General features: G+C 51.2%; 8 protein-coding genes across 8 annotated transcripts; 5 read left to right on the forward strand and 3 right to left on the reverse strand.

Moving 5' to 3' along the window:
• Nucleotides 1–22: 22 nt before the first annotated feature.
• Malapachy_2879 (serine threonine-protein phosphatase pp2a catalytic subunit) lies at nucleotides 23–982 on the forward strand (the record flags this gene model as incomplete). Its single annotated transcript, XM_018137365.1, has 2 exons — nucleotides 23–115; nucleotides 155–982. The coding sequence occupies 2 exons, from the start codon at nucleotides 23–25 to the stop codon at nucleotides 980–982; spliced, it is 921 nt and encodes a 306-aa protein (XP_017990116.1).
• Nucleotides 983–1,251: 269 nt separating this feature from the next.
• Malapachy_2895 (hypothetical protein) lies at nucleotides 1,252–1,597 on the forward strand (the record flags this gene model as incomplete). The annotated part of the gene is made up of 3 exons (XM_018137379.1): nucleotides 1,252–1,377; nucleotides 1,412–1,489; nucleotides 1,517–1,597. 3 exons carry the CDS (start codon nucleotides 1,252–1,254, stop codon nucleotides 1,595–1,597), a joined length of 285 nt encoding a protein of 94 aa, XP_017990117.1.
• Nucleotides 1,598–1,713: 116 nt separating this feature from the next.
• On the reverse strand, nucleotides 1,714–4,531 carry Malapachy_2884 (dna replication licensing factor cdc19 (cell division control protein 19); the record flags this gene model as incomplete). Its single annotated transcript, XM_018137370.1, has 3 exons — nucleotides 1,714–4,186; nucleotides 4,214–4,494; nucleotides 4,529–4,531. 3 exons carry the CDS (start codon nucleotides 4,529–4,531, stop codon nucleotides 1,714–1,716), a joined length of 2,757 nt encoding a protein of 918 aa, XP_017990114.1.
• Nucleotides 4,532–4,665: 134 nt separating this feature from the next.
• On the forward strand, nucleotides 4,666–6,062 carry Malapachy_2892 (elongator complex protein 5; the record flags this gene model as incomplete). Its single annotated transcript, XM_018137377.1, has 3 exons — nucleotides 4,666–4,835; nucleotides 4,866–5,152; nucleotides 5,179–6,062. 3 exons carry the CDS (start codon nucleotides 4,666–4,668, stop codon nucleotides 6,060–6,062), a joined length of 1,341 nt encoding a protein of 446 aa, XP_017990122.1.
• Nucleotides 6,063–6,089: 27 nt separating this feature from the next.
• Malapachy_2887 (ubc-like protein) lies at nucleotides 6,090–6,888 on the reverse strand (the record flags this gene model as incomplete). The annotated part of the gene is made up of 7 exons (XM_018137373.1): nucleotides 6,090–6,137; nucleotides 6,181–6,430; nucleotides 6,461–6,516; nucleotides 6,544–6,601; nucleotides 6,628–6,723; nucleotides 6,749–6,831; nucleotides 6,862–6,888. 7 exons carry the CDS (start codon nucleotides 6,886–6,888, stop codon nucleotides 6,090–6,092), a joined length of 618 nt encoding a protein of 205 aa, XP_017990101.1.
• Nucleotides 6,889–7,000: 112 nt separating this feature from the next.
• Nucleotides 7,001–8,184, forward strand: Malapachy_2893 (chromosome segregation protein; the record flags this gene model as incomplete). The annotated part of the gene is made up of 5 exons (XM_018137378.1): nucleotides 7,001–7,321; nucleotides 7,349–7,466; nucleotides 7,498–7,647; nucleotides 7,675–7,920; nucleotides 7,970–8,184. The coding sequence occupies 5 exons, from the start codon at nucleotides 7,001–7,003 to the stop codon at nucleotides 8,182–8,184; spliced, it is 1,050 nt and encodes a 349-aa protein (XP_017990123.1).
• A 387-nt stretch (nucleotides 8,185–8,571) lies between these two features.
• Nucleotides 8,572–18,986, forward strand: Malapachy_2888 (pleiotropic drug resistance abc transporter; the record flags this gene model as incomplete). Its single annotated transcript, XM_018137374.1, has 2 exons — nucleotides 8,572–13,129; nucleotides 14,182–18,986. The coding sequence occupies 2 exons, from the start codon at nucleotides 8,572–8,574 to the stop codon at nucleotides 18,984–18,986; spliced, it is 9,363 nt and encodes a 3,120-aa protein (XP_017990100.1).
• Nucleotides 18,987–19,094: 108 nt separating this feature from the next.
• Nucleotides 19,095–19,720, reverse strand: Malapachy_2903 (syntaxin family member tlg1; the record flags this gene model as incomplete). The annotated part of the gene is made up of 2 exons (XM_018137387.1): nucleotides 19,095–19,430; nucleotides 19,457–19,720. The coding sequence occupies 2 exons, from the start codon at nucleotides 19,718–19,720 to the stop codon at nucleotides 19,095–19,097; spliced, it is 600 nt and encodes a 199-aa protein (XP_017990111.1).
• Between the last annotated feature and the right edge of the window lie 94 nt (nucleotides 19,721–19,814).

The raw sequence follows: 19,814 nt of genomic DNA on the forward strand, positions 1-19,814 counted from the left end.
TGGCAATTGTTGGTGCTTCAGTATGGTGGATATTCAGGAGCAGGACGAGTGGATTAGCTACCTCAGCGAGTGTAAACAGCTGAGTGAAAACGATATCAAGCGTCTCTGCGAGAAGGTGTGTTCACTTAAAACCAGACCGCTAACAGCACTCTAGGCGCGTGATGTTCTCTTGGAGGAGTCCAATGTGCAGCCTGTACATTGCCCTGTAACTGTGTGTGGTGATATCCATGGACAGTTCCATGACCTTTCTGAGCTTTTCCGCATTGGCGGCAACTCGCCGGATACCAACTACCTTTTTATGGGTGATTACGTCGATCGCGGTTACTACTCTGTGGAAACAGTGACTCTCTTGGTGGCCCTCAAGGTCCGTCACCCGGACCGTGTCACCATCCTGCGTGGCAATCACGAGTCGCGTCAAATCACTCAGGTGTACGGCTTCTACGACGAGTGCCTGCGTAAATACGGCAACGCGAATGTGTGGAAGTACTTTACCGATCTCTTCGATTACCTTCCTCTGACGGCGTTGATTGATGACCAAATCTTCTGTCTCCACGGTGGTCTGTCGCCATCGATTGATTCTCTGGACCAGATTCGCCAGATTGACCGTGTCCAGGAGGTGCCGCATGAGGGACCGATGTGTGACCTGCTGTGGTCCGACCCTGATGACCGCTGCGGATGGGGTATTTCGCCCCGTGGTGCTGGCTACACGTTTGGTCAGGACATTAGTGAAGCGTTCAACCATAACAATGGTTTGACGCTTGTGGCGCGTGCGCACCAGCTGGTCATGGACGGCTTCAACTGGTCGCAGGAGCGCAATGTGGTGACTGTATTCTCAGCGCCGAACTATTGTTACCGCTGTGGCAACCAAGCCGCGATTATGGAAATTGACGAGAACTTGAAATACACGTTCTTGCAGTTTGATCCTGCCCCACGTACTGGCGAGCCACTAGTGTCGCGTCGCGTCCCTGACTATTTCCTTTAAATTATGATGATATCATGTGTGTATGATTCATGCATCGATGCTGTCCCTGTTTTTTCATTTGATTTTTTACCTATCGATGCGTTTTATTTCTCAGAGCACTTCGCTTCATAGCGTGTAATACTATCCGATCTGTGCCACATATAGAAGATGTGACAAGGACACCCATCAGACGGCCAGCCCGCCTGCCAAATGACAATTACGTCAGCTAAGGCCGTGCTCCGCTACCGCTGTGTTGAACGCAACAGGGCGTCTTGTCCTTGACTTGCACGATGCCTACGTTGGGTGACTGGATTGGTCTCATTCTGATTAGTGCTTTGGTGTACGCGATTTATACGGGTCTTCAACACTCAGGAGACGCCAAGCAGGCTATGAAGGATAAGCTGCAGTCCTTGGAGGTATGTCGACGATCCTTTCATGCTCATACAGCAGGCCAAAGGTGTCTCCATCTCGTCGGATGGCATCTCTATTCGATCCACACGGCCAGCACTGGATCGGGACGCATATGTTGTACGTATTCATCTTAACTTATGTCAGGATGCCACCAAGGAGCGTGTTGACAAAGGCCGCGCTTTCTTGCAACAGCATGGATCCTTCAACACTGCCAAGCAGCCCTAAACAGCAAGTGGCGTACGACACTGGCAAACGTCGATTCATGCACATGGCATTCATGCAATCTATGTAGAGATAGAACATCGTACAAGCACCTATTAGCACAAAGAAGACTTGAACCGCTACGCCGCGGCCGTACCGAACCTCTTGAGAATTTCGCCATTGGCCTCGTCCCATTGGTAGCCATTCGCACGGAACACCCGGCTCAACAAGAAGGGACGCACATCGAAGATATCCACTTCCTTCGCGCGCTGCTCCAACTCCGATAGCGGCACAGAAATGAGCGTTGGCGTCTCCAATTGGCGATGGCGGTGTTGGGTAAACCGCATTTTGTCTTTGACGATACCACCCAGCAAGAAAGACAGCAATTCATCATGATCGCGTGCTTGGTGAATGTATTTGCGGAACCCGCGTTCCAATGTCCGTTTGATACTCATCTTTTGCGCACTTACAAAGCTTTCCACCGTGACACGAATGGCCACATCGATGTCATCCGATCGCACATAGTCACGCAGATGCATTTTGGCACTGGCTTCCGCCATACGGATCATGCTTTCCAAATGACGCACCGTAATAGGATACGAGCCGGTGTTGAGACTTTCGCGACGCAGATCAGCGTACAAGCGCGAAAGACGCTCCTGGTCCAATGCGTCCAGGCGTGGACGAATATGGTCGCGCGCATACGTAATGTACTTTCGCAGCATATCCTGTGGGATGATGTCTGCATCCCACGACGTAGCTACACGCGCTTCATCCACCGACGCATCAAAGGTTGGGTGCGCACGCAAATGCGAGCTCACGACAAAACGCGCAAGCATTTCGTCCTGTACAGGGTCCACAATATCCTTGACCACACACAACACATCGAAACGACTCAAAATGGGCTCCGTAAGCTCGACATTCTGGCTGAATGGGATGGTGGGGTTGTACCGTCCACGAATAGGGTTGGCTGCGGCGATAATGGCACAACGCGCTTGCAGAGTAGCCACAATACCTGCCTTGGAGATCGAAATGCTCTGTTGCTCCATCGCCTCGTGAATCGATGTGCGATCCGCATCGTTCATTTTATCGAACTCGTCAATCAAACACACACCCTTGTCCGCCAAAACGAGCGCACCACCTTCCAAGGTCCACTCTCGTGTCACTGGATCACGACGTACACTGGCTGTAAGACCTACAGCGGACGCGCCTTGGCCTGTAGCAAATACAGCACGATTCGCTGTCTTCTCCACGTACTTGAGGAATTGTGACTTGGCTGTACCAGGGTCACCGAGTAAGAGAACGTTGATGTCGCCACGAATGCGATGCTTGCCTCCTACATCTTTGGAGACACCTCCAAACAGGCTCAAAGCAATCGCCGTCTTGATACTGGTATGGCCATAAATACTGGGTGCAATGCTTTTGATGATGCGCTTGCCAATTCGATCATCGCGCGCCAGCGCGCGAATCTCCTGCTCATCATCTTCGGTCAGACGGAAGGCCGCGTACGCGTCGTCTCGCTTTGCGATGTGATTGGCTTCCAGGATCGTCGCGAACACAGGGAACCCATTGCGAGTGTTGAGCGCCGCGTCAAAATTGTTGCGGTATATGCCGGTTACCTCCACTTCTTCACCAGGTTTGACACCGTCTACCAAATCCCAGAGCAAAATCACCTCACGGTGTCGCGGTAAGCGGCCTGGGGGTACGCTGCCAGGCGATTCTTGCAATGTCATTTTTTGGTAATTTCGATAGACTGTTTGCTCACTGTTGACGCGGAAAGGACCGCGTCTTGAACAGTTAGAGCAATAGCTGATTTTCACTTCCTGATTCGAATCTTGCCAAAAAGGACCCAAGACTTCACCACAGCTCAAGCAGTCAAACTTGACGTATTTCAGTTGCGGGAAGACGCCACTCCGACGTGTCACTACACCGCTTACACGCATAAGGGTATTCAAGTGTGATTGACGCAAGTCACGCAAGGTCGACGAGAGGGGCAAGTCAGCAATACGCACATGAATCTCAGGGTGGATGCGGTCATACGACGGATAGTACAAAAGAACAGCATCGAAAGCCACTTCGTCAAAGATTGGAAGGATACTGGCAGGTGAGTTGACGAGAAAGAATGCCAGAATGGCTTTGGCATCAACCAAGTGTAGGTACGAGATCTCAAGTGACTCCAAATTCAGTTCACCCAAAGTCTTGATGCGCTGACCATACACACTAACACCTTGTTCGTCGACATATGTGACAAGGAAATTGCGGAATTCGCGAACGATCGTGCGACGGACATTCTCCGTAGCGATCCAACTCGCGATGCTATCCGCTTTGATATCGCTCAATTGCTCAAGAGGAAGATCGTCCGGCATCGCATCGTCATCAGGCACCTCATCATAGTGCCTTCGACGACGGTGGCGGAAAACACCATCATCACTTTCTTCGTCACTCTGGAGAAATTGAGGCGCATGACGGCTCATACGACCCCTTCCCTCCGCACGATCACGCCGGGCCATGCGCATTTCAGCAAGCTGACGTGTCGTGGCATCCATGTGCTCAAAGTCAGCATCATCCATGCCTTCTTCTTCGTAGGTGTCTAGTTCTGGGTTTTCGCGGTAATCACTGCCTGTCAGTGTCGTTCATACGTACTTTTCCATATTATCCCCAAAAAGGTCTTCGCCCTCATCATCGTCGCCATCATCAATATCCGGCACATCGTCTTCAATGGCGCTATGATCGTCGGCCTCATCTGTGAAGTCAGAGAGGGCCCCCGGCGGCGACGATGTTGGCAACGAAGACGGGGGAATGGACGACGCACGATCACGTCCCGAGTCACTTCCGCCAGAGTCAGCCCATGGCGATGATGGGTCCAATGGCCCACGCGATGTAGAACGCCGGCGTTTGCGGTGAGACGGGTCAGCCTCCGAAGACTAGTAGGTGAGTGGGACGGCTATTTTCACATACCATCAGTCAGCCGTCCTGTCGGTTAATGAGCGAGCCGCGCGACGACGAATACGCGCCTTTTTCGTACATGGCTGACGTAATAATCTGCTCCAAATTTCAAGACGCTTCGTTGTGGGCACCTGCAGCGTACTCTCCCAATGTGTCTTGCGCGGGCGGTGTTGGAGCATACGGCTCTCACGCAAGGCTCGCATGCTACACCCAGCAATGCCAAGCTACCGCCGTCAATCCAGCTGGTTCTTATAGAGGAATCCCTTGCACAATCGGCGGTGGGTGTTGTGCGGGAGATGGTCTATCGTGCAGAAAAAAGGTTTGTCGTGCTGAACCACTGACATCTCAGTCAACAAACAACCATTCTTGTTTGCACGCAGCGCGATCCAGTCATGTATTTACCTCCCTCTCCATCAAAACATTTGTATGTCCGTGATTATCATACAGTTTCTGCCACGTACGACGATATTACTATCTCGCATATTGAGCGTGGTATCTTGACTACCATGGACAAGGTAGCCAAAACGGCTCGCGTGACGCTCATTATCGACTCCCTAGATGCACTCCTCGACGCTACAGGCTGCCGCATCAATGAAGCGTACAGTTTCCTGCGTCGCATCTTGCAACTGGTCCCACGTATGTACCCTATGTTCTCACCTCAGGCTACTCGCGCATCATGGCCTGCTATGACCAAGATCCATCCAGTTCTGCCTCGTCCCTTGTAGCGGCTATGCGGACTCCACAAATATGGCTTGGATACACTCCCGTTCACGATGATGCTTCCTCTACACCGTGGTCTCATGCCACTGTATCCATGCGTGTTTTGGCTCCGGCTATGCTTCAGCACATCCAAAAGACGTATGGATTGGCGCCACCTACCTCTTCGTCGTCTGTCTATCGTGCGGCCGTTGATGATGCTGGCGTGTTGCCTTTGCAAACCTCTTCTTTCAGCAGCTCTGATACCCCTGTGGACCTCCGCTACTGGACGCTGCTTCACAACACGGCGCGGCGTGGGCCCCTAGGTATTATGGACGAACAAGGGAGCCTTGGATGGTGGGGTAAGGTCGCGGAGAATTCTAGCTTACACGCTTCCGATACGCTCGACAAAACAGAGTACCTCATACCTGGTCCGGTGCTCTCGTGGAACGATGTTTCGCCCAAAACCCGTGGTATCCTTTTCCTTCATACCCATGTATCTTTGTCTTCGGGCAAACGGCTTAATGAGCTTGTCGCTTGTGGCTACCATCCATCAAAAAGATTACATGTCCTTGCCGTCTCATCATCGAGTGGACGCACCTTGCCTGAATCTGCGACGTCGCACGATCCTCATACCTCCATGGTCCAAAGTCTGCCATTCAACTTGGCAGAGACAAAACAACAGCGAGAAAGGCGAGAGAACGTGCCACTGCCTTACACTTATCAGCTCAATCCAGCGCAAGAGAATGCAAGTCTTCGCGGCTCTACAGGCCAAAGTGCGATTTTCTTCGAGCCAGAAAGTGAGGATGACGAAGATGATGAAGATCCCGATGATGACTTAGATCTATAGCTGTTTATTTAGCACGCAATGCGTCGATCAATTTTGCCGCGAACAAGCAGGATACCACCACGACCACGGAGAGTCCTACATTGCGCGGATTCCATAGTGGTACCTCCTTGTCATGTACGTTGGCCTCGTTTGTTTCCTCGGGCTGGACGGACGACGGCTCGGTGGTCGCCACATTTGGTGGTCGGGACATATTCGGCAGATCTTTCACGGATGGGCCAGCATAGTCCGGGAAGATCAGTGTAAATTTGCGCTGTGCGACATTAAATGCATGCGATTTTGCCGCGAGAGTACGGCGCTCCCTCTGCGTGGCCATGACGGAGCCTGCTGTCATCTCGTCTGTACACATAAAGGACAGCAAGCCAATCAAGCTGGATATAAGTTGCCATGGTTCCACGTACATATTTGCCACAGACCAAGCAGGATTCCAGCTGCCTGGGTGATAATCACTCATAGACTGTCGTAAGTCCACTATTTTACTTACTGTACAAATTTTGGTGTCTGGCTGGAATCGCCCACTAGGTGTCTGAAGCTTGATACCCCTGATGTCAGCATATACTATACGCACGGTGGTTTGAAGGGATAGTCACTAGGGAACAAAAGTTGGCCCCAGTACTCACCACCCTCATACGGCGTATCGGGAGGTCCACGCAAAATAAAATGCCTGGCGTAAGACAATGCGTACGTACCACTCGAGAATATTGTCATCTTTGGGACGCGCGTAACAGAGCGGCGGCGGATCCTTCTCCATAAGAACGGATTCTTTGCCCAGCTACAATGTCAGTGCATCCATATCACGTACACGCTTTGTTGCTGCTTTGGACGCCATGATGGACAACGCTAGTTCCACCACGACCTCCATTCGGCCAGGTGGAGTTCCTATCACGTGGCCCCAGCGCGCGACGCGCTTTGCGGAGTGGCTACGCGTGTCATTGGCGACCATGGCCTTCGGGCAAAAGACGCACGGTCGACGTGGTCGGCCTCCCAAAGATCCAAATGCACGAGCACAGCGTTCATCTTTGTCGGTAGAAGATACGTCGAATTACCAGGCAGGGCCTTCGCGGACTTCTCCTCCGGCTGGTACTGCAGGATTGGCATCTGGGTTCGCTTCTGTAAAGATGCGTAAGGTACACTCTGGCGATGTGGCTATGCAGAGCTCTACTGAGCGTAGCAGCACACCAAATACAGTTGAAGATTTCGAATTGCTTCTTGAAGATATGCGTGCACGTTACGAACAGAGTGTCGATGAGCGTGTGGTACAAGTACGTGTTTTGTGTCTTACATGTCAGGCAAATCGTGAGCGTGATGCTATTCAAGCGCAGTTCGACAGGCTAAAAGAACTTCGTATGACACAAAGTGAAAAGACCTTGGCTGAATGGAAGAAGGCCAGTGAAACGCGTCATCGTCGTATGTAACTTTTCTTTATTCTCACCGCTAGACACTCTTGAGTCCCTGTCTGCGTGGAAAAACCGCGCTGAGCATGCAGAGCACCGCGCGAAGGAGCTGGAGCAACAAGTGAAGGAGCCTTCTGCCCCTATATCGAGTGACAAAACGGCTACGGTAGCGCTGGAGCAGCTCAAACAGGAAGGTATGTTACAGGCTTTCTCATCTGTAGTGGCTGCTTTAACAGACAAACTGGCGGAAAGCAGGCGTGAACTCGAGGAGGAGAAAGCTAAACGTACGGCCTTAGAGGCTCAGCTCCAAAATATGACAAGTGCTGCATCTGTGCGTGAAGATGAAATGGCCATTCGACGCATGTATGAGGATTTGACAGGCTTCATTGTGAACGAAGTTGAAATGCATGATACGGTACACAAACAACGTCGATACGATATGATATTTACTGGAGCTGACTATTATGGTACGTCCTTCTCGACTGACACGCCAAGATCTTCAGTTCTCACTTGAAGAGTCACGTCTCCATGTCTCTGCCGAGTTCGAGCGAGATAGTTCTACGGCATCTGTTCGTGATGATTTCGTGTACATTCCACATATTGATCAAACGCGCGATGCAGCTCTCCTTGCTTCTGACAATATGCCTGATCACTTCTTGGAACAAATTCGGTTCGAACGTGGCGCTGCTACCAAGTTCCTTACAGCCCTCCACCGTAGTTTAAAGAAGTAGGTTGCTGTGATAAATCCACGTGGTAAGACTATATATAAATCTAGAGGCATGTCCGCGGAGGTCAGTGTGCTTTGGGGTCCACGGAGGTGCATGTGATATAGGGCAAAAATAAAAATGTCTGTGCTTGTGCCTAAATTGTTTTTTATTTTTTAAATATATAACCGGGACATGCCATTTTGACCTTCGACAGCATCCATGTCACACCCGGTGGCATCGACTGTCGTTGGTGCTAGCGATATTCGCCAGCATAACGATGAAGTGGATTCGGTTGCTACCCATGGAACTGATGCATATGTATCAGTTACAGGGTCGTCGGCACCTTCCTCCATGTATCATAATGCTGAAAGCTCATGGTATGACGCTTCTTCGAACGCTCATGATGCTCCCATGGTGGATACCACAGCTGGACTTGAGCCTGCGCTTCCGTCCAGCACCAAGCCTTTGGTGAACGAACGCCAGGAGGCCCCTGTGGAAATGGCACCGGGTGCTGCTACCACTCTTGTGCATCACACACCTGTTCTCCAGAATGAGGAAACCTTCAAGACACCCCATGTGCACCTCCATTCTCCTCCTGTTATCCATAAGACTGTTCCCATTGATATCCTAGACCCTGTTGGTGTGAGTCAGCTTTCTCGTCGCGTGTCTATGAGTGAGCAAAAATATAACCAACTACATGCGATGGCGGGCGACCCTGAAATGCACCCGCACGATACTACCAACGCGACTGCGAATCCATTTGATGGGGAGAAGCAGTTTGATTTAGGTCTGTTCATGAAGCACCAGCTTGAAGAGTTGGGTGAGCGTGGTCACCAGCCTGTTGAAATGGGTCTGGCCTTCCAGGATCTGAGCGTCACAGGCTACGGTACTGGTGCCAAACTGAGCCAGAACATGGGGTCTATGCTAAGTGCCCCACTCCGTGCAGGTATTGGTCTGAAAGAACTTATTCGGCCTCATGTGAAGCACATTCTTACTGGTGTTACCGGCTGTGTAAAGCCAGGTGAGATGCTTCTGGTCCTTGGCCGTCCTGGTGCTGGCTGTACTACTTTTCTGAAGTCACTGGCTTCGTACCGCGATGGTTATCGCAGTATTGAGGGTACTGTTCTCTACGGTGGCTTTGATCACAAGGCGATTGATGGCATGCTTCGTGGTGAGGTTGTTTATGCACCGGAGGATGACAACCACTTTGCGACACTCTCTGTAAAGAATACGTTGGAGTTTGCATCGGCCACGCGTACGCCTCGCTCGGACTACCGTGTCACTTTTACTGAGAAGCACTCTCGTAAGGAATTTATCTCTCTTATGGTCGAATCGATTGCCACTATTTTGGGTCTGCGACACACGTACAACACCGTGGTGGGCGATTCATTTGTCCGCGGTGTCTCGGGTGGTGAGCGAAAGCGTGTGAGTATCGGTGAGACACTTGCTTCGCGTGCTCACGTTGTCATGTTCGACAATTCGTCGCGCGGTTTGGACTCTTCGACTGCTTTGGAGTTTGTGCAAGCGCTTCGTGTGGCCACAGACATTGGTAGGCGTACTACGCTTACAAGTATGTACCAGGCTGGCGAGGCTATTACCAACACATTCGACAAGGTCATTGTGCTCAACAAAGGTCACTGTGTCTATTTTGGTCCGGAAGCGGAAGCTGCGAACTATTTCAAGTCTATTGGTTACCTGCCTTTGAACCGTCAGACCACCGCTGACTTCTTGGTGGCCTGCACAGACCCGATTGCTCGTAATTTAAACCCTGAATTCAAGGATGTGCCTACCACGCCAGAGGCTATGGCAGAAGCTTTCCGCCGCTCGCCTCAAGGCCAGGCGAACGCGCGTGAAGTGGCTGAATACGTTGCACAGATGCAATCAGAGACCGAACAGGAAAAGGGCGCACTGGTTGAAGGTATGCGTGGCCAGCGTACGAAGCGCGTGGCTAAGAAGAGCATGTATATGCTCTCTTGGCCACAGCAAGTTCGCCTGGCTATTAAGCGTCGTTTCCAGATCACTATTGGTGACTCAGCTACCATGGGGATCATGTCTGCTGCCATGATTTTCCAGGCTTTGATTATGGGTTCCGTGTTCTTCCAGATGAATGACCAGACGGATGCATTCTTCTCTCGCAGTGGTGTTATTTTCTTCGCTTTGCTATACAACAGTTTCTCGGCCATGGCTGAAGTGCCCAACAACTATACCCAGCGTCCGATTGTAATCCGACACAAACGATTTGCTATGCTTCGACCTTCGGCTGATTCTCTTGCGAACTGTCTGCTCGATATTCCTGTGCGTATGGTACCTATGACGTTCTTCAACGTTATTCTGTACTTTATGACAGGTCTTTCGTACCGGGCAGACAAGTTTTTCATCTTCTATTTCCTGGTTTTCCTGATTACATTTACGATGGTTACAGTCTTTCGATTCTTGACGGCCGTCTTCCGCAATGTGGCCGTGGCTACCATGTTAGCCGGTTTGATTGTCATTGACTGTGCTTTGTATGCAGGGTATGCTATCCCACGTCCCTCCATGGTAGTGTGGTGGAAATGGCTGTCCTATTGCAATCCCATTGCATTTGGCTTCGAAGTTCTTCTGACCAATGAATTCCGGAGCAAGTCCTTGCGCTGTGCAGGTATGGTGCCTCCGTACCCGAATGCCCCACTGGAGAGCCAAGTATGTCCCATTGCAGGTTCAACTCCTGGAGCAATGTACATCGACGGTCTGAGGTACTTGAAGGCTACGTATAACTATACATGGGAGCACACAAACCGGAATGTTGGTATTATTATCGGCTTCTTCATCTTCTTCACGCTGGCATACATGATTGCATCCGAACTCCAAACGGATCCTGCTGCCTCTGGTGGCATCATGGTTTTCCATCGCGGCAAGGTCAACCGTGAGATGGTGAACCACCTTGCTGACGATCCAGAAGGCGCACTCATGACTGAGGAGCGTCTTGAAGAGTTGCGCAACTCCGACGCGGCCAAGTTCACTGGTATGCTGGACGTATCCGATGAGGTTTTCAGCTGGGAGCATGTGAACTATGATGTCATGATCAAGGGTAAGCCTCGTCGTCTTTTGAACGATATTTCGGGCTTTGTTTTGCCTGGCAAGATGACGGCTTTGATGGGCGAGAGTGGTGCTGGTAAGACTACCTTACTCAATGTCCTGGCACAGCGTACGGATGTTGGTGTAGTGACAGGTGACTTTTTCGTGGATGGTAAACCTCTGCCTCGATCATTCCAGGCAGACACAGGTTACTGCCAGCAGCAGGATGTCCACATGGCTGAAATGACTGTACGTGAATCGCTTCAATTCTCGGCATTGCTTCGTCAGCCGCGTGAGACGCCCAAGGAAGAACGCCTAGCCTACGTGGAGACCGTGCTGGATCTGCTGGAGATGAATTCGTTTGCGGATGCCATCGTTGGTGAGACTGGTGAAGGTCTGAACGTCGAGCAGCGCAAGCGTTTGACGATCGGTGTGGAGCTGGCTGCTAAGCCACGTCTTTTGCTGTTTTTAGATGAACCTACGTCGGGTTTGGATGCGCAAGCTGCATGGTCTGTGGTCCGCTTCCTGAAGAGGCTGGCCAACGAAGGCCAAGCCATTCTATGCACGATCCATCAGCCAAGCGGCGAGCTGTTTAACCAGTTCGACCGTTTGCTCTTGCTGCAAAAGGGTGGTAAGACGGCCTACTTTGGCGATATTGGTGAGAACTCTCGTACTTTGCTGGATTACTTTGAGAAGCGTAGTGGCATCTCTTGTGATGAGAACGCCAACCCAGCCGAGTATATGCTTGATGTGATTGGTGCTGGCGCCACGGCTTCGACGGACAAGGACTGGTTTGCTCTTTTCCGCGAGAGTGAGAAGTACCAGGAGATGCAAGCCGAATTAAAGCGCATTTCGGACCTACGTGACAAGCCTGTAAACGAGTCGCCCGAGAACCTATCGCGTCTTAGCCGTGAATACGCTCAGCCATTCAGTGTCCAACTAGGTGTTAACCTGTACCGTGTCTTTGTTTCGTACTGGCGTAACCCCACGTATGTGGCCGCGAAGCTCTTCTTGAATGTTTTCGGAGGTCTGTTCATTGGTTCCAGTTTCTGGGGCCAGGGCCAGAAAGTCTCACAGGCTGGTCTTCAGAACAAGCTTTTCGCTACGTTTATGTCTCTTGTTTTGTCGACATCTCTTTCTCAGCAACTGCAGCCTGAATTCCTCAGGCAGCGTGGTATTTTCGAGGTGCGTGAGAGGCCCTCCAAGCTGTACAGCTGGGTTGTCTTCTTGCTTTCACAGGCCATTGTGGAGATCCCATGGAACATCTTGGGTGGTACTCTCTTCTGGGTTTGTTGGTACTTTATGGTTCAGTTCGGGACAGAGGGCCCTCGCGCTGGCTACAGTTGGGGTATCTACATGATTTTCCAGCTTTACTTCTGCTCCTTTGCGCAGGCCGTTGCTACCATCTCGCCTAATGCCATGGTTGCCTCGGTGTTGTTCTCTACGTTCTTTTCATTTGTCATCGTTTTCTGTGGTGTCGTGCAACCTCCTGCTCAGTTGCCGTACTTCTGGCGTTCGTGGATGTTCCATCTGAGTCCCTTCACGTATATTGTGGAGGGTATGATGGGCAATGCCATTTGGGACAAGCCTGTTCGTTGTCAGCCGGGTGAAATGAACAAGATTATTCCACCCGCGGGACAAACATGTGATCAATGGATGTCTGGATTTACTTCCAACCTGTCTCAGCCTGCTGTTCCTGGTGCTGGCTACTACGAAGTGGGACCTGATGGCTCATGTAACTTCTGTGCTATGCGTAAGGGTGAAGACTACATGGCCAGTATCCTACTAAAGTCGAGCTATCGATTCCGTGACCTTGGTATTCTCTTCGCTTTCGTTGGCTTCAACTTCATCTTGTACTTTGTTCTTTACTACTTATTCCGAGTCCATAAGTGGAAGAAAAACAAGGCCATAAAGGGTACTCCTGAATCTGTGAGCACTCAAATGAGCGCGCATGAAGAACCGAAGGTCCAAGAGTAATATAAAGTTAATTGTAATAGAGTACTCTTTCAATGCCTACCCTATTGTTAGCTCCTGCTATTAGTGCGGACCGATGGCTATGGTTGAATTGGGAATACATGCAATCCATTCTTCTCAATTCATTCCTCGCTTAGGATTGGTTTTTCGAAGCGATCTTTCACATTACGAGATGCCAGAGGCCAGCTGACTTCCCTACACGATTATCTAATTTCTGCGCATACTCTCGCCAAGTCGAAGTGATAAAAAAATAATATGTATGATGACGTAATATAGACTCTCAATGTCTTGTATCTACTGGTGGCACCCACATGGCACGCCCAAGCGGCGGTGTGTTGCATTCACTGCGCGCGTAATCCTCGAAAATTGAGTTCTAGCCGCACATCAGTGTCTGCCTAATACTGACGCCTCTACCGTGGGTAGGTCGTCGGGTTGTCATGTATAATCGTAATGGTCTTGGCCTAGAGCCAGCATATGACATATACCAGCCGCTAGATAATAGCTATGAGCGGTGGGGGAATGAACCTGATCATCCACTTCAAACATACTCGAGAGATGAGCCTTATACCAGAACTCACTCCAAGCCACGCCGTCACAGTGTACGTGCGATCGATTCACGTCCCTATGACGAGTATCTCGATGGCCCTCGGGGGGATGTTACCCCAAGGCAGTACTATAGCTCACCGGTGGACAATGGTACGCCATATGAGCTTTACGACAGAAGGCGGTCACGCTCACGCAAATCAGTGCCTATTGGCTCCTTGGATCCGACGGGTGTACAAGAGCTCTCACGTCGCTTGTCGACCAAGACGAACGCTTCACTACGAAAGCGCCGAGATTTCTCCAGTGCTGCTGTGGCGCATCTAACACCACACCCCTTGTCGCCCGAAAGTATGGCATCACCCGACAAGGGTAAGGCCGATGGTGTCTTTTCGCCGCTGCCTATGTCCCCTGATCCTCAATATACGAGTGTCTCGGTGGACCAAGGGGAAGGAGAGAAAGACGTAAAAGGTCTGACGCATGATCCTTTCGATGAAAACAATCGATTTGATCTTGCCCGACTCTTGCACGAGACATATGCCGAATCCGACCAACGTGGCAACCAGCGCCGGACCATGGGTATTGCGTTCCGCGACTTGCGTGTTACTGGCTATGGTACTGGTGCACAGCTGAACGAGACGTTTGGTTCCGTTCTTCTTCTTCCATACCGTATGCTGGCGGGTATTCGAGGCATGTTTAACCGTCCGATTAAAACCATTTTGCAAGATGTTGAAGGTTGTGTGAAGCCAGGAGAGATGCTTCTGGTTCTTGGTCGTCCCGGCAGTGGGTGTACATCCCTATTGAAGGCGCTTGCTTCATATCGCGATGGTTTCCGCAGTATTGACGGTACTGTGCTCTACGAGGGTCTTGACCATCGGAGTATTGATGGTCCTCTGCGTGGCGACGTTGTCTACTCGCCTGAAGATGATGTACATTTCCCTACTCTGACCGTGGGTCAGACTTTGCGTTTCGCCAGTGCTACCCGAGCCCCGAATGCCAAGTACCGTGTCACCCTGGGTGAAAATGGTGACCGTGCCGAGTACATCGATCTTACCCGTGAAGTGCTGGCTACCATTCTGGGTCTGCGTCACACGTACAACACAAAAGTCGGGAACGATATGATTCGCGGTGTATCAGGTGGTGAGCGTAAGCGTGTGAGTATTGCTGAAACTATGGCGGCTCGTGCGAAAATTGCCATGTACGATAACTCGTCTCGTGGTCTTGACTCGTCGACGGCGCTGGAGTTTGTTACGGCTTTGCGTATCCAGACCAACATTGCCGAATGTACTACCATCGCCAGCATCTACCAGGCTGGTGAGGGTATTACACAGCTCTTTGACAAGATTGCCTTGCTAAACCAGGGCCGTCTTGTGTACTTCGGTCCTGTGAGCATTGCGGTGGACTACTTCAAGTCCATTGGCTTTGAGCCCCTGGACCGTCAGACCACAGCAGACTTCTTGGTGGCTTGTACTGATCTGGCTGGCCAAAACATCAACAAGAGCTTTAAAGGTGTGGTGCCTCGCAGCCCCGATGCGCAAGCGGAAGCGTTCCGCAACTCTTGGGTCGGTGCAGCGAATCGCTCGGAAGTGGAGAATTACATTGCTGTGATGATGTCCCGGCAAACGAAGCAGAACGCCGACAGTTATGTGAACTTGGCTCGTGATGAGCGTGCGAAGTTTGCGTCGCGTCGCAGTCGTTATCTTCTTTCGTGGCCCATGCAAGTGCGTCTTGCTCTGAAGCGTCGTACGCAGGTGGCGATCGGTGATATGGGTACCCACATCACCGTCGTATTGGCAGCTCTGTTCCAGGCTTTGATTATCGGGTCCGTGTTCTACCAAATGCCGCCAAATACAGATGGTTTCTTCTCGCGTGGTGGTGTATTGTTCTTCTCGCTTTTGTACAACTCTTTCACCGGTATGTCCGAGATCGCTCTTTGCTACGAGCAACGCCCCATTGTGATTCGGCAAAAACGATTTGCGATGCTTCATCCTTCAGCAGATGCGTTCGGCAATACATTGCTTGACTTCCCGATTCGAATGATGTCCATTATTGTCTTCGATATTATCGTCTACTGGATGACGGGATTGAGTGCGGATGCAGGCAAGTTCTTTATTTACTTTGCCTTGACGACCCTAGTCACATTCTGTATGACGGCATTCTTCCGCATGGTGGCAGCAGCTACCAAATCGGAGCCTTTAGCTACGACCTTTGGTGGGTTGGCCGTACTGGATGTGGCTTTGTACACGGGTTATATGATTCCACGTGGGTCCATGGTGGTTTGGTGGAAGTGGCTTTCGTACTGCAATCCTGTGGCCTTTGGTTTCGAGGTTTTGCTTGCTAATGAATACCGAGGTCGGCAGTTCCTTTGCACGATCATGGTGCCACCTGATCGACCTAGCGCCAATCAAGTATGTCCTGTGGCTGGTGCGGAAGCAGGCAATCTGTATGTTGACGGCCCTCGCTATTTGTTGGAAACTTATGGCTTTACGTGGGACAATGCACTACGAAACTCTATGATTATCTTTGCTTTCTGGATCTTCTTCATCTTCATGTTCCTCTTGGTCTCCAACTTCCAGGTGGACCCTGCTGCGATGGGCGGTGCTATGATCTTTGATCGCTCGAAGGTCTCTGAACAAGTTCTGGCTACCATCCATACGAATGAGCAGGAGAAGGCCTTGGACGAAGGCGAGCCATTGCGGCTGGATGCGGACTCGACGCCCGTGGCGAAGCATCCCGGTCAATTACAGGTGTCCGAGTCCGTCTTCAGCTGGGATAACATAACGTATGACGTTCTCATCAAGGGTAAGCCACGTCGACTGCTCAACAAGGTGTCAGGTTATGTGGCACCTGGCAAGATGACAGCACTGATGGGTGAGAGTGGTGCCGGTAAGACGACTCTCCTGAACGTATTGGCGCAGCGTACAGACGTCGGTGTGGTGGGCGGTGACTTTTTTGTGAACGGCAAGTCTTTGCCACGTTCTTTCCAGGCGGACACGGGCTACTGCCAGCAGCAGGATGTGCATTTGGCGCAACACACCGTGCGTGAGGCGCTTCAATTCTCGGCTATGCTTCGTCAGCCGCGTGAGACGCCCAAGGAAGAACGCCTAGCCTACGTGGAGACCGTGCTGGACTTGCTGGAGATGAACTCGTTTGCGGATGCCATCGTTGGTGAGGTCGGTGAAGGTCTGAACGTCGAGCAGCGCAAGCGTTTGACGATCGGTGTGGAGCTGGCGGCCAAGCCCAGTTTGCTCTTGTTCTTGGATGAGCCCACCTCGGGTTTGGATGCACAGGCGGCGTGGTCGATCGTCCGTTTCCTCAAGAAGCTGGCCAAAGAAGGTCAGGCAATTCTGTGTACGATTCACCAACCGAGTGGTGAATTGTTTAACCAGTTTGACCGTTTGCTTTTGCTGCAAAAGGGTGGCAAGACAGTGTACTTTGGCGATATTGGTGAGAACTCACGTACCCTTCTCTCGTACTTCGAGCAACGCAGTGGCATCAAGTGTGATGCAGATGCGAATCCCGCTGAGTACATTCTGGATGTGATTGGTGCTGGTGCGACGGCTACGACTGACAAGGACTGGCATCAACTGTTCCTTGACAGTGAGAAGTACTCGGTCTTGCGTCGTGACTTGCAGCACATTTACGAGACGAAGCGCCAGATGAAGCAGGACACTTCGGCGCGTTCTACACGAGAATACGCGCAGCCATTCCCAGTGCAGTTGTATGAAGTGACGAAGCGTGCCTTTGTCTCGTACTGGCGTAATCCCTTGTACATTTACACGAAGATGATGCTCAATGTGGTGTCTGGTTTGGTGGTCGGTTCTAGTTTCTGGGCCCAGGGACGTGAAGAGAGCTACATTGCTTTGCAGAATCGATTGTTTGCATGTTTTTTGGCCTTGGTGGCGTCGACGTCTCTTTCGCAGCACCTTCAACCTGAGTTTATCCGCTTCCGTGGCTTGTTTGAAATACGTGAGAAACCGTCGAAAATGTATACCTGGCCTGTGATGGTCCTTAGTGCCCTCCTTGTGGAGATCCCATGGAACTTTCTGGGTGGTACCATTTACTGGCTTCCATGGTATTACTTTATTCAGTTCCCTAAGGCATCGAATCGCGCAGCATACAGTTGGGGTCTCTATATGCTTTTCCAGATGTATTATTGCACCTTCGCTCAGGCCATGGCGGCTATCAGCCCCAACGCTATGATTTCTTCGATTCTCTTCTCTACATTCTTTTCTTTCGTGGTCGTGTTCTGTGGTGTGGTGCAACCTCCTTCTCAGTTGCCGTACTTCTGGAGCTCATGGATGTTCCGTTTGAGTCCCTTCACATGGATTATGGAGGGCATTCTTGGTAATGCTGTGGGTGATGCGAAAGTCGATTGCCAGCCGAATGAGTTGCAGACAATTATTCCCCCGAATGTAAGCTGCGAGCGATGGATGGAACCGTGGACGGCAAAGCGCGATGCTGTGAACCCACCGCCTCGGACGGGCTACTACGTCTCGAATCCTGATGGTACATGTGGTTTCTGCCGTTACCGCTACGGTGAGGACTACTTGAATTCCGTCGAGATGACGGCAAAGGGTATGTACCGTGACCTGGGTATCATTTGCGCCTACATCGTATTCAACACGTTATTGCTGTTCGGTCTGTTCTGGCTCTTCCGCATCTACAAATTCGGCAAGAACAAGAAGGATAAGAAAATGAACATGAATCCCCCGGAGGGTCCCTTCAGCGTGCCGCCACCAACAATGCAAATGGAGACACCAGCTATGGCGATGGAAGTGCCACATGCCGTCGGCGCGGATATGACCAATGCCCTGGATCACTTTGCGCATAGGTCCGACACGCCCTACAACCAGTCTGATATGTCACACTCCACATCGCAGTTGATCCCCAAGAACAAGTCAAATTACGATGTGGACTCTGTCCATGGCTCGCCTTTCATACCTTCTCACCCACTGGAGCCAGTCAATTTTACTACGTCAGAGGATTCGGTGTCGTTGAATGACATGGTTCGTCAAGATGCGCGTTCTCGTTCCAAGCGCCTACCGTCCGCACCCGGTGCTGGGCGGGTACGGCCCACCGTGGAAACATCCTGGGACGATGCCGCGAATCATATTTACGACCCAGCGCTGTCGCCAGCGTACTACCAGCGTAGTCCACGAACTCCACGCTCCCCACGCTCACGAAAGACTCTCTCGGGCTTGTCGTATTATTATCAGGCCGAGGGTGATGAAGAGGAGTATGGCCATGCACGCTAATGTATCATTTTTTCATAGAATCAACGCATGTATTAAATGGTTATGATTGGGTATCTATCATTACATCAACAAAACCATAAGCAGTAACACAATAAGCAGCTACCTCTGTTAGTTGCGCCTAGTACGTGCCACAATGAGGATCCACACACACCACCCCCCCAATCGTGCGTCAGTCTGTGCAATCAGCTTATCCATTCGGACCATTGCATGCTGAAGCTGCGATTGCGTCCGGTCTACATCCGTGTCCAGCTCGCCCAGCATGAGCACATGCTCATCGGCCTCTTGCCCAATAAGTTGCGCCTGCTCACGAAGTGTATAAAGAGATGAGCCAATGGTATCTAATGCCTGGTCCTGGTGAGCCAAAAGCTGCTGCTGCTGCTCCTTTTCCCAAGCCAACGACACCGACGGTTGGGCCATTACCGATGTCAAGTGAGATGACAGACGCTGCTGTTAGCGCAGATGCGACGTACATGTATCGTGCTTTCACACTTCTGCACAAAACGTTTTCTTCGATCCAATTCCACAGCATCGATACCGAATCGACTAGCATCGCTTTGCTCTACGACTTGTACCGTTTCTTTGACATCGTCGAGATCTTGTCGCAAACTGTCCAACGTCGTGGAAAGCTCGCGCCTGGCCTTGTCATCGCGGCTGGATTTTTGAAATAGGGATTCGGCTCTCCTAAGCGAGTTTTCAATGTCTTTCTCAAAGTCGTGATAAGGATCGCGAGGCATGACGAGGCAGCAGAGAAGGGGACCATGCGAGGAGCGCGTGGCCCCTACGCACGACCGTCGGCCTACCACGTGATGCTATGTGGAGGAGCGAGCA

This window comes from Malassezia pachydermatis (genome assembly GCF_001278385.1).
Source record: "Malassezia pachydermatis strain CBS 1879 chromosome Unknown scaffold12, whole genome shotgun sequence".
NCBI lineage: Eukaryota > Fungi > Basidiomycota > Malasseziomycetes > Malasseziales > Malasseziaceae > Malassezia > Malassezia pachydermatis.